Source organism: Mesoplodon bidens (assembly GCF_964165515.1).
Source record: "Mesoplodon bidens genome assembly, chromosome: 13".
In the NCBI taxonomy this organism is placed as follows: domain Eukaryota; kingdom Metazoa; phylum Chordata; class Mammalia; order Artiodactyla; family Ziphiidae; genus Mesoplodon; species Mesoplodon bidens.
Window position 1 is genome coordinate 86,128,397 of NC_138169.1, and position 13,437 is coordinate 86,141,833.

General features: G+C 44.4%; 1 protein-coding gene across 2 annotated transcripts in view; it reads left to right on the forward strand.

Moving 5' to 3' along the window:
* The window catches only part of TSHZ1 (teashirt zinc finger homeobox 1), a 76,676-nt gene that overhangs the window by 29,549 nt on the left and 33,690 nt on the right, over nucleotides 1-13,437 (forward strand). Inside the window, exons 1-2 of one of the 2 annotated variants that reach the window (XM_081251874.1) lie at nucleotides 2,877-2,894; nucleotides 6,320-6,372. The exons of the other annotated variant lie outside the window; for it this stretch is intronic. Coding sequence (XP_081108000.1) covers nucleotides 6,339-6,372 — 34 coding nt within the window. The 5' untranslated portion in view covers nucleotides 2,877-2,894; nucleotides 6,320-6,338. Of the gene's footprint in view, nucleotides 1-2,876; nucleotides 2,895-6,319; nucleotides 6,373-13,437 lie in introns of those variants that run through there. 2 annotated transcript variants of the gene reach the window in all.

The following is a 13,437-nucleotide window of genomic DNA, read 5'->3' on the forward strand; positions in this document are numbered from 1 at the left end:
CTGTTGTGGCCTCTCCCGTTACGGAGCACAGGCTCCGGACGCGCAGGCTCAGCGGCCACGGCTCACGGGCCCAGCCGCTCCGTGGCATGTGGGATCCTTCCGGACTGGGGCACAAACCTGTGTCCCCTGCATCGGCAGGCAGACTCCCAACCACTGCGCCACCAGGGAAGCCCCCCATCCTAATCTTTATGACCTTATCTCAGCGTAACTAATTATATCTGCCAAGACCCTGTTTCAAAATAACATCACTTTGTGAGGTTCTGGGAAGACATGGATTTTGGGGGACCTAGTCAACCCACTGTAGATACCAAAGGAGAAACTTTTATGTCTTATCATCGGGCAACAGCTTTTAACTGCAGATGAAATTAGAGAAGTCGCATGTGTGCTCAGGACGACTTGTAAATATCCGATATTGATAACCAATAGCGATGGCTGATCATAGCCAACTAACAGAAACATCTAGTCCACTCGGTGTTTTGAACATGGCTGTTGCCAACCCCAAAGTGACAGGAAGGAACCACCAGCCCTCATGGGGACTTTTGTATCAACAGGTGACTCCTGATCTGCTGCGAGGAGTCTGCACCTCTACCCAGTGGGATGGTGACAAAAAGGAAGGGCCTCCAGAGGGCTCCTCCCCGAGAAACGTGCAGAACCGTGATTGCGTGAAACCTCATGAAACACACTGAGGCCGGTCAGTGGGTGTAGCATCAGTCACCTTGAGTCCGTTGCCATGGCATTTGAAGGACCGAACCCCACCGTGTTCCTCGCTTGGGGTTATGGCGTGGAAGCTGCTGTCTGCTACCCTGTCGGGGACGTCACACGGCTGTGACCTTGTCCCGGGGAAGGGCCCGCACCCACAGGACAGATGCTCACGGAGCGAGGGCTGCTTGATGCGGTGGTGAAGGAGGTGTGGGCATCTCCGGGGAGCACAGCAACTCGAGATGGAAACGCCGGTGAACCCGCACCGCCGCCCGGACCCACGGCCTCCGAGGGGCTTCTCAGTGGCTCCCACTTATTCTCAGGCACATGTGTCCCTCGTGTTGGTGGTCCCGTTCCTTGTCCTTCCCGGCCGTGTCTCCGTCCTGCCACGAGGGGCCTCGCCAGCAAGCATGTGTCACTCCCCCTGCACGTCTGCCCCGGGGTTGCACACCAGGGACAGCAGGGGTAGGGCTGCCATCCAGCCCCTCAGGAGGGCAGGCCTGGGGGCGGGAGGGGCCGGGAACGCAGCTGGGAGGGGGGCTGGGCTGGCTGGGCCCCTGGCCTTGCGGGGTGTAACCGCCAGGCCTGGTTTACTCTTCTGGGGCTTTTTGCCACCTCTGGACGAGGCGTTCATCACACACGAGTGACGTAGCCCGGTTACTTCCAGCCCATTCTTCTGACAGCCATTCTGGAGGTTCCACCGTGTCCAGGAAACCCTTTGAGGGACGCGACATTAGCAGGCTGGACCTCACCCCGCGAGCTCACAGGTTGAGTTGGGGAGATGAGGCTGCACGTCCGTCTCTTAATAACATGGAAAGTGATACAGGTTACAGGGGACTTCCACACAGCTTGTTAGCGGGAGTCCAAGCCAAAAGGGATGCCTCTTGTCTGGGTGGGTTGGGGGATGCTCGGGGGGCTTTGTGGAGCAGGCAGCTTGTAGGTCATTTGAAGGGTGAATAAAATGTGCATTTGTCCTTGTAAGTGGCGGTTGGAAGGGAATCGTCTCCCTGCCAGGTCCCAGCGGCCTTTAGCAGAATCAGTAGGAATGGCTGAGGAATCTTCAGATTTAGGAGAATGACAGACAGGCACCATACAGTTTCATCTGTAACATAAGTCTTCTGACTGGCAACTCTCAATTAGCTTGAGAGTCCAAAAAGCTTTTTGTAAACGTATTTTATAAGTACACAGTTCTCCTTTGAGTTTAACTTGGATGGTTTTGCCTTTTCTTGAAATTGTTAACTGGGTCTCGGTGCCGGCTTTCAGCTGGAACACACCACGTGCGTTCCGGAAGTAGCAGGGCTTGTGGAAAAAGTGGGGCTGGGGTGAGACCACGGGAAACCCATACAGCTTGGTAACCAGGGTCCCCCCCCAAATCAAAACCAAAAATGATGGGCTTCCCTGGTGGCGCAGTGGTTAAGTATCCGCCTGCCAATGCAGGGGACATGGGTTCAAGCTCTGGTCCGGGAAGATCCCACATGCCGCGGAACAACTAAGCCCGTGCACCACAACTACTGAGCCTGTGCTCTAGAGCCCATGAGCCACAACTACTGAAGCCTGCGCGCCTAGAGCCCGTGTGCTCTGCAACAAGAGAAGCCACCGCAATGAGAAGCCCGCGCATGGCAACGAAGACCCAACGCAGCCAAACATAAATAAATACATTAATTAAAAAGAAAAACAAAAACAAAACCCCAAAAAGACAAGTTCCTGATAAAGAAGGAAGTATTCTAGCAAGTGTGGGCTGTACATTAGGAAAAGGGTGACTGAAGCCTGCTGGACTGTGTGTGTCAGATCAGGAAGGAGGGGGGCTGACGGCAGGGAGTGGCATTGCCCTGGACTCCGACCCCCCGTGCCCTTGGGGGTGAACTTTGCCGTCTGGGGCACAGCATCCACAGGGACATCCACGCCGGCCTGGCCTGTCTCCTCTGTTGACTGGGGGATGAGCTGAGCGCTGCCCGAGTCCCAGCAGGCAGACTGGAAGCCAGTTTCCTCCAGGACGGCGAGGGCTGTGGGTCAGAACACGGCACTCAAGCCCCTCTTCCTGGAGATTTTGCTTTGCCCGTCTCAGGCCTGTTTCAGTCCTGCCTTTTGCCTGGTGGAGAATGTTTTCGGGTGTTCCAAGCTCGGATGGCCTCAAACAGTGTTCACTTCAGCCCTGTGTTCCTGTGAGTCTTCCTTTTACGGCTTGGAGACAGCAGGTGAGAGTTACAGAATGAGCTCTTCATTTAGGAAGAGTTGGTTTAGGTAGCCGAGAAAAAGCAAAGAATATTCGACCTAATTCTTTTCCAAGATTCATAATCCATCCCTAAATATGTGAACGCGCCTCTCTCTCTCTCACCTCTGTCTCTCTCTTTGGCTCCATTTCCCTTGTGTGTGTGTGTGTGTGTGTGTCTGTCTGTCTGTGTCTGTTAGCACTATAGGAGAGAACTCTTTTCAAAGCTAATGAAGGAGTTTCAGTGGAACCCTATTAGATTTTCCTTCCATTAAATGCCTGCTACAGACTTTTAATGGATGTTTTAACTAGGCATTGTTATCAAAAGGACTACTGCACAAATGAAAACCAGGCCTACAATCAGTGAAGAGAAACTGGATTTACTTTTCGCCTTTAGGTAAAAAGAGAATAGTAAGGAGGTGGTGAATTCCACACTGGTATTTTTAGAAGTTGGACTCAAGAACATAGCTGGCGCTACCTAAAGCTATGGAAACAAACAGGAAAGCATGCTGTACGGGTGTGTCTCTTTTTAAAAAAAAGTGAAGACATTTACAGAAACCCCCGCATTTTCAGGGGTATGTCAGTGTTCATTTTAAACTATTTTATTGATATTTAAAATGCCTTCTTAGCTCTTTTTTGACACTGCATCGTGCTTTTCATTTTAAAGGGTATGACACTCTGCTAAAAAGAAAACATCAGGACTTTTTAGAGGCTGTTGCTGTAGACCTGAGCCGTTTCCTTATGATAACCGTAAGGATACGGAGTTTCTAAAACTGCTGCCTTTTTGGTTTCTCATTTTCTTCTGAGTTATTTTATTTTAAGGAGTTGCCCCCTTTGGCCCTATACTATTTGTTTACTGAAACTACAGAATCTGTAGTTCAAGTCTGGGAAATTCTTGTCTTATCAGGGCTTGTACCAGAGATGCGAGCATACAGTTCCCTGGGAGGGGGAGCCTCTTGCTTAGAAAGGGACTTTCAGGCAGTGTTTGTGGCAAATTATTCATCGTCATGGCATGTAGCAAACGATATCAAGTTGTCTCCCACCGCCCATCGTGTGGACATAACAGAAGAGAGGTGGTGTTTTCTTATACCGAGTGCGCTGATTATTCTGCGCGTTAAATCTCGGCCAGCCCTTGACCCTGACTTGTACTGACACAGCTCCCTGAAGCGGATTCGGTGTCATGAGAGGCCCCCTCCTCGCCACCGCAAACATATGCTCACACCCCTTTGCATATCCACCCCCCCGCCCCCCAGCTACCGAAGCATCCTTGCCTTATAGGTCTGTATTCCACCAAGATGGGTGTTTCTGATTTTGCGTCTCTTAAACCAGACGTTTTGAAGGGAAAGTCCAGCACAGAGTATCTGTTAGTTGGGCATTTCCTACTGAAGACTGGATCCCTGGGAGGAAATCGGCTGAGATGTATGTGCTGTGCAGGGCACTGCACGGCCTTCAAGAGTGTAACTGCTGTGTGTGTCCCACGGCAAAGGAAGGAAAAGAAGAGGTGCTGTGCTCTTCAAGGGGGCCCTCCTCCCTCAGGAAAGGGCAGGTGGCATTGGCAGCCCCAGATCTCTGTTCATCCCCTGATGGGGTATCATAGGTTCCTGTAGTCTTCACACATAGACCTGGCTGGGTGAGAGAGAGAGAGAGAGAGAGAGAGAGAAAGTGTGAGCCCTACGTCAGGTCCATCAAAGGCCATCCAAATGCAGAGCTCCCATCACTGGATTGCCTGTGAGTTCAGAGCACAGTTAGTGATACTGAAATCTCTGATAGGAGATTTAATTTTATGAGCTGTATTATCCAAGAATACTAAGCCATTTAGATTATGCCCGAATCATGGGGTTTAGGAGAGGCGATGGCTTTGGTTTTCTCTGTGTGGGGAAAAAAAAACTAGAGTCATAGCCTTTTTTTTTTTTTTTTCTTTTAAGCACAAAGCTAGTTTAATTGAAAAATAATTTGATTTGCTGCTGCTCCAGAAGAGGGGCTTGAGATGTGGCATATTTGCTCTCTTTTCACCCAAGCTCAAGAATTTAATGCTAGCAGGTGAAGTTCTAAAGGCTGCCGTCAAGTACACAGAGACAATAACGGTCTGAAAAGCAGAATTTTGTCAATGTTTTTTTGCTGTGGGCCAAAGAACATTCACAGCAATGGAGTCCTGAGCCCTGCTGGAAGGTGTTGGAGTGAGGGGCCCAGAGGATTTATTCCTGGTTGGAGCCTGCAGTATTTTGGTGGTATAGATGGTGCACAAGCTCATAGCTTCTTTTTAGTAGCTACGTCAGCCCACCATCTACTACTCTCCACTTTTGCCAAATGCCAGTGTTTTCTGACAGATAAAACACCTTGGTGCAGGTGCCAGGAAGCTGCCACACAGTGGACGTTACCTGAGCCCAGAGCCTCGGAGTCACGTCTGCCCCAACTTTGGGGGCAGTGCAGCCTGTCGCTGGCCTCTCCTGCCTGGAGGCCCCCGGGCCTTCCCTTGCAGCCAGCGAAGTGGCTGTGCCCTTGGTTTAAAAGCTGCCATTTCACCACGCTTTTGTAGAAAGTTGGTTAAATAGCAAATTGTACAACCCACAAAATCGAATGGCCTTTATGACTTAAAACAGATGTTAGATTCAGTTGCAGAATTGCCTCACCCCTGAAGTTATCTTACTTTGAAAAGAATTATCCCCTGAAAATTCATTTTGGAAAACATCTTTCCCCCTCATTCTGTTTGTGAGAACGGGCGCCTGCCTTTTTAAGGCTTTTGCAGTAAAAAGCACTTTTCTGAGATAGAGGTGCCGCCATTTTTGTCATTTTACTGATATTCTCTGTATTTAGTATAACTGGAGAAACAGAAGGGTAGCCACACACACAGAGAGTAGTGAAACAGCTTTGTCCGTCTTTTGAAGTGTGAAAAATATCATCAGTGGCTTTATCATTAAATGTACTTGTTGCTGTGCTCATTTGAAATGTTTAGATATCACTGTTTTCTTACTTCCTGTTCATTTTAACGGAAAAGGGTAATAACTAAAGATTTTATTTATTCAGAGCCATAGTGCAGGCAAAGTGAAAGTAAATCCTTGGCTCCCGATTGCATTTAAAAACCAGAAAAACAAAACACGGTTTTCTAAAATATAAAGATAAGGGCCGTAGGCAAATACATTTTTTTTGGAGGAAATTTGGAATAATAGAAACCATCTAGAACATTTGTGAGGATGTATAAGAAAAATATGTTACAAAAATTTTTCTAATACTGAAAAATCTGCATCCCCTGGACAGGCACGATTTTCGTCCTGCTCGCAGGCAGTGTCAGCAGTGTAGCTCGTCAGAATATCAGTGGCCTCAATAATTGCATTCTAGTTCAAGTGTAAAATTCTTACTAGGGTCCAACTTAATAATTCTGCTGGCTTTTAATGAATGCTTTTTTTTCTGCAGAAATACACGATGAAGTTGCATGTGGAATGTAATAGAAGTGTATTCATCCCTAGGTTAGTATACAAATTAGTAGATTCTAGTCCACTTATTTCTTTTATGCTCACCTATAAAATATGTGTGTATTTCAGGCATTAATTTGGGATTATTTGGATACTCCCTTATCATCATATGTCATCCAAAGGGTTATTTATTACCATGAGATAGATGAATGATGCCCTCAGAAAAGTGGAAACTGAAAATATAAACATATTTTTGTTAATACAATTGACAGTTAATTGGCCCACGTTGATGGGGGGTTTGAAGTAAAAGAAAATAGAAACAATAAATTCTAAAAAAATATTTTTTTCTCATTGGAATCCACTTTGTACATATTCTATAAGAAGCTAATGTTTCAATTAAATATGACATAGGTATATACATATATATATATTTACTTGCCTAATTATATTTTCCTGTAAGTAATACGATCATACACTTGTCTAGTGTGTGTCCAGCTTTGCAAAGTGTGATCATTTAGCTTCGTTCTAGAGGTTCTGCAATTCCTTGCTGCGTTATGTGTGACCAAGCCGAGAATTTCTTTGCAAGTCGTTCAGAAATAGCAGCAGAAACCAGGATTCAGAAATCCGGTGTAAGAAGCAGGGAGTCATAAACCAGGGTCTTGGGGACAAACCTTTTTTCTTTTGGAGGGTGTGTCTGTGCTTCCCAGCAGGGAGGGGACCGGCCCCGTGCCTGCAGCTTCTTTTTTTTTTTTTTTTTTTTCTTTTTTTTTTTTTTAATTAGTTTCTGCTTTATAACAAAGTGAATCAGTCATACATATACATCTGTTCCCACATCCCTTCCCTCATGCATCTCCCTCCCTCCCACCCTTCCCATCCCACCCCTCCAGGCGGTCACAAAGCACCGAGCTGATCTCCCTGTGCTCTGCGGCTGCTTCCCACTATCTATCTACCTTACGTTTGGTAGTGTATATATGTCCATGCCTCTCTTTCGCTTTGTCACAGCTTACCCTTCCCCCTCCCCATATCCTCAAGTCCATTCTCAAGTAGGTCTGTGTCTTTATTCTCGTTTTGCCCCTAGGTTCTTCATGACATTTTTTTTTTTAAATTCCGTATATATGTGTTAGCATACGGTATTTGTCTTTCTCTTTCTGACTAACTTCACTCTGTATGACAGACTCTAGGTCTATCCACCTCATTACAAATAGCTCAGTTTCGTTTCTTTTTATGGCTGAGTAATATTCCATTGTATATATGTGCCACATCTTCTTTATCCATTCATCCGATGATGGACACTTAGGTTGTTTCCAGCTCCGGGCTATTGTGAATAGAGCTGCAATGAACATTTTGGTACATGTCTCTTTTGGAATTATGGTTTTCTCAGGGTATATGCCCAGTAGTGGGATTGCTGGGTCATATGGTAGTTCTATTTGTAGTTTTTTAAGGAACCTCCATACCGTTCTCCATAGTGGCTGTACCAATTCACATTCCCACCAGCAGTGCAAGAGTGTTCCCTTTTCTCCACACCCTCTCCAGCATTTATTGTTTCTAGATTCCTTGATGATGGCCATTCTGACTGGTGTGAGATGATATCTCATTGTAGTTTTGATTTGCATTTCTCTAATGATTAATGATGTTGAGCATTCTTTCATGTGTTTGTTGGCAGTCTGTATATCTTCTTTGGAGAAATGCCTATTTAAGTCTTCTGCCCATTTTTGGATTGGGTTGTCTGTTTTTTTGCTATTGAGCTGCATGAGCTGTTTATAAATTTTGGAGATTAATCCTTTGTCAGTTGCTTCATTTGCAAATATTTTCTCCCATTCTGAGGGTTGTCTTTTGGTCTTCTTTATGGTTTCCTTTGCTGTGCAAAAGCTTTGAAGTTTCATTAGGTCCCATTTGTTTATCTTTGTTTTTATTTCCATTTCTCTAGGAGGTGGGTCCAAAAGGATCTTGCTGTGATTTATGTCATAGAGTGTTCTACCTATGTTTTCCTCTAAGAGTTTGATAGTTTCTGGCCTTACATTTAAGTCTTGAATGAGCGGGAGAGGAAGGTCTGGTGTGAAGACCAGTGGCTGTCACCTGCTCGTAGGCAGTGCGCCCAGCCGTGGGGACAGACAGGGCCGCTCAGCAGGGAGCCCCCGCTGCCTCCACTGGCTCCTCTGTCTGCCCTGTTTCTCCTCTTGTGGCCTCTTTAAGGGTGAGAGCTCAGGGCTTTTTGGCGCCTGCCTTCCGCTGCATCCTGGGTCTCCTGGGTCTCCTGGTCCTGGTTGTGCCGTCTTTGCAGTGTCTCTGCAGGGACCCCCGTTTTCTTGGTCACCAGCACTTAATGCCAGGCAAGCCGTTCAACTGTCCCTCCCCTGGCACCGTCCCATGGGAACACACAGTCCTAGCAAATGTTAAGGGCCCCAGGGTCCTTTCCACATCCCTGTGGGGGGGTCCTTGGGACATGACTGTGTCCTGCCCAGGCCCCTCTCTGCGGGGTAGGGGCGGGGTGAGAAGCAGATTCTGTTCTGTACGGGGCTCTGCCTTGCACTCCACTCGTCAGCAGTGAGCTCCAGACCTGGCTTCTGCAGCCCCATTCCCGAGGGCCGCACGCCAGCCCACGCCTGGAAGAACTTCTCAGCGCTGAGTTCCTGCCACTCGAGGGGTCTTTCCTCCCAACGCAGTGGCCAGTGCCCACTCTGCTCCCGAGCTCTGCCGTGTTGCACTGTGTCCATGTAAGTTGCCAGGCTGACAGCTGCCTTGCCTCTGTCCTCCATGGCCCTGGGGGGTGCCCGACACAAGCTGGACCCCGCTTGGCCAGTGGATAAGTGGGCAGACAAACCAGCCAGCCCTCCACTCCTACCAACCCTTCTGCCAAGATTCCCTTCTTCCTGGAGGAACGTTGCCACCAGGAAAGGCCCACAGAGCACTTGTGTCTCCTTAGAAGCCTTTGTCACCTGAGGGGTCCAGGCTTAGCTCATGGCTAAGGGAGTATGTTCCTAAGAGGGCTTAACATGCTTCTATCAGAGATGCTTTCTGAACAAATCACTGAACAGGTAACTCAGCATTATCAGTGATGCTGGGATCATGGCATTTAGGGATGGAAGGGAAGTGGGGAGTCCTCAGTGGGGTTCCTTCAGGGCATTGAGAGAGGCCTGACCCCAGACGGGTCCTGCAGCTGATAGGGCAGATGTCGGACTCCCCAACCGTCTGTCTCTTGAAGGGGCCCCAGTCCTGGCACATTTGCAGGTGAAGCACTTCTGCAATGAGGGCGTGACAGTTAATTTATAGCTTCTGCGAGTTCTTTGGACCAGACTCTGTCATTGTTGTGGTCTTTATTACCTTGCTTTTACCATCGGTCTATGTTTTCTTCTGTTTACTGGTAAAGTCCATTGGTGAAGAAGCCATATTTTTATGTTTTTAGTTTGAGAGAAAATTATGGGGAAGTAACTCCCACATTACCAAGTAGTTTTTCCTCTTTGTGGAAGTGTTCATGTTATATGGATGATTTGGAAAATATAGGCAAGCAAACAAACCCAAAAGCATCCTTCGTGACTACCCTACCCAGTTGTGGCTACTATGAACATTCTTATCTGAGTTCCTCCAGGATATTTTTTTGCTTCCATATATATTTTTTAAACAAAAATGGGGTGATGGTAGTATTTATCAGTTTAATTTTTCACTCATTAAATGGTAAATAGCTTTTTACACGTTATTTTATACATTTTCATGCTGATTTCTTTACGTAATTTTTTTTTTCTTGACTTGGCCTTGCTTAGTGAACCATTGGTACCTATCGCAAAGCACTCCCCAAAATGAATCAATGGGGCTTCCCTGGTGGCGCAGCGGTTGAGAGTCCACCTGCCGATGCAGGGGACACGGGTTCGTGCCCCGGTCTGGGAAGATCCCACATGCCGCGGAGCGGCTGGGCCCGCTGAGCCTGTGTGTCCGGAGCCTGTGCTCTGCAGCGGGAGAGGCCACAACAGTGAGAGGCCCGCGTACCGCAAAAAAAAAAAAAAAAAAAAAAAGAATCAATTTCCATTTACAGTGCATGGGAATATTCATACTCTGAGCCATTGTCAGTGTGGGTATTTTTAATTCTGTAATCTTTGACAGTTTAGTAGCTGCAAAGTAGTATCTAGTATCACTTTGTTCTAGTTTGCATTTCTTGTGTTCCAGGTGAGGGTGAATATTCTTCCATTTTAAATGTCTCTCTTCCTTTTTGAATTATTTTGCCCATGTTGTTTGCTCATTTTTCTTTTGCTTTGTTCATTTATTTTCTTACTAATATGGAAAAGCTCTAACAAGGATGTTAACTCATCTTTCTAGTATTTCTGTAGTAGCAGATGATTTCCTTTGGTTTGATGTTAAAAAAAATAGTTTATGATGTTTTTGCCCTCTTCTGTTACCTTTTAAGACTATGCCGGTGTTGCATATTTATTTTAGAAAAACTCGAACGTAGAAAAAGAAATTTAAAAATAAATGAAGCTTATTTGCAATCTTATCATATAGAAATACCCAAAGTTGATATCTTTTCTGGATCTTTTCCTCTGCAAATATATACATATACATATTATACATGTATTTTTTCCAGGATGGTTTCTTCCTACATATTTTCTTTTATAGCTTGTTTTTTTGCACATGATATTTCCCTTGTCAATATAGACCTGCTTTGTCATCTTAAGTACCTGCATTGTATCCCATTTTGTTGATCTGCACAATTTATTTGAGAAATCAACCATTGTTGGAAATTCAGTACTTTCTCAGTTTCACAATTATAAACAACTGTGTAATTAATTACTTTGTATGTGTATCTTTGCCATAGCCTCATCAGTTCCTTGATAAATTCCTGGAAGTCGAATTACCAGGTCAAGGGTTTGGCTGTTTTGAATTATCTGGGCATGTATACTGCCAACTGGCCTTCTGGAAAGGTTGTATTCATTCCCAATACCCCTCAGCAGTGTATATTTCTCTGGGTTAGGGCATTTTTTGATGTACTGGGTTGTTTTTTTTATAGTTTAACTGGTCCTTTCCTGCATAGTTTCTGCCTTTGAAGTAATGTTTAAGAGGCGCCTTCCAACCCTCAAGATTATGTAAATACTGTTTTATTTTCTTCTAGTATTTTTATGGATTCATTTTTAAAAATTTGAATATTTGGTATATCTGAAATGAATTTTGGCGTATGGTGTAAGGTGGGCATCTAACTTTATTTTTTTTCCAAATAGCCATTTTCCCAGCTCCATCTGTTGGCAAATCTGTCCTTTCTACAGCGTGTTCTAAATGTTCCTTCATCGTACACTCACTTCTTATACCTATTTGGGAGTGATTCTCAAGTTCCTCTTTAATTGCCATGCAAAATCTGTCTATTCCTGACCTATAGTCCCCATTTTAATTACTGTGGCTATATAATACATTTAAAAATAATCTATCCATAGCTCTCTATCCATCTCCATTACTCTTCTTTTTTCCAAGAGTATTTTTTCTATCCTTCTGTGTTAGATGAACTTTAGAGCCATTTTCATGGGCTTAAAAAATATTACTTCAGGTTGTTTGACTGGAATGATATTAAAATAATAAATTAATTCAAGAATTCACAGCCTCTTTTTAACATTAAAATTTTCCCATTCTAAAAATAAGAATGGTATGGTTCCAATTTATTCAAGTCTTATTTGCTTCTATAAAGTTTTGTGATTTTTTTCACATAGGTCTTTCACATTGTTTATGTATGTAATCTCCTAGGTTATTCATTTACTTATTGGTTATTGCTGTTATGAATGGAGTTACTTTTCTATTATATTTTAACTGGTTACTATTGGTGTATCGAAATGCTGTTGATTTTTGATATCTTTCTAATGAGCTTTTTATATTAGCAGATGCTATTCTTGACCTTTACATATAGTAGTTACAACCTACCTTTGAGTACTTTTTTATTACTACCTTCTCATGTGACTTTTTTGTTTTGAAAAAACACTGTAGCTCTTCAACATGGATGAATCAATGGTGAATTTTTTTGATTAAAAAAAAATCAAATATCAGCTGAGAATGATGCTTAAAGCATCTTCGGCAAAAATCATTGAGGATTAAGAACAACCGGCACAGGGGCAGCACAGGAAGAGTGCTGGTCATGGAGGTGGGGAGCAGAGATTTTCCAGGGCCGGTAGAGAGTCAGCGAGATACAGGGACCAGAGGAAACCATCATCCAGTCTGTGCAGGCTGGCGGTTTCAAGAGTGAAGTCTTTTCAGAGTGAATTGACAGGAAAAGGGGCGTAGGCATGGTGAAACAGTGAGAAAGGCTATATTTGAATACAAAACCCGCCCACTAGATAGGGGGTTTAGGAAGTGAGGGAGAGGATCTGATTTTTTTAAAGTGTGTTAATAGTGAAATCTTCTTAATTTACCCACAGTCTTTAGTTTCAGGGATGGCCTTTGGCAGTTATTGTCCAAATGTCCCACTTTATAATAGACTTACCAGTTTTTTTCTGTGTTATTTGGTGATAGTGAATAAATCTTTAAAAACTTATAAAACCACATGGGTTTGTATTTGTGTGTGTTTTATGGGTTTGTATCTGTTGTGTCTATTTTTCATTGCCCATTCCTAAGTCCTGTTGAATAATCTAGATATCCTTTAGCCTCTGGGCCTGGGTCTGGGGTAACATCTATTGCAGTATTTACGTCTTTGGGGTAATTTCTCATGGTCATCTTTAACCTGATGTAAAATAATTTTCCTTTTTTCATTCTATTTGGTTTTAAAAGTGAAAATTAAATCTTACTGTGTTATATGGATACAGTGTAATTTGGAATTGACTTTCTTGTGTTTGCTTTTATAATATGTTTTGGGTCCCTTCCCACCACCCTGTCTCACCTCCACCCGTGAAAAGGGAATGCTTACTGCTTTATAAGGGACTCAAGGAGAATTTAATTCGATCACATGTACGTAAATAAAGCTTTGAGACATTCCTTAAAATGTATATATCTTTTTTGAAACACAGTAAAGCCTCACCTATCTGGAAACCAATTCATTACCATCTTTATTTTTCTGGAACAGAGCTAAGAATAAGCAAGGATAGAAGGATATTGGGCCTCAAAAGTCCCTGCACCGAGTCACATATTTACTCATAGACTATATCTTCAGGTCCTCAC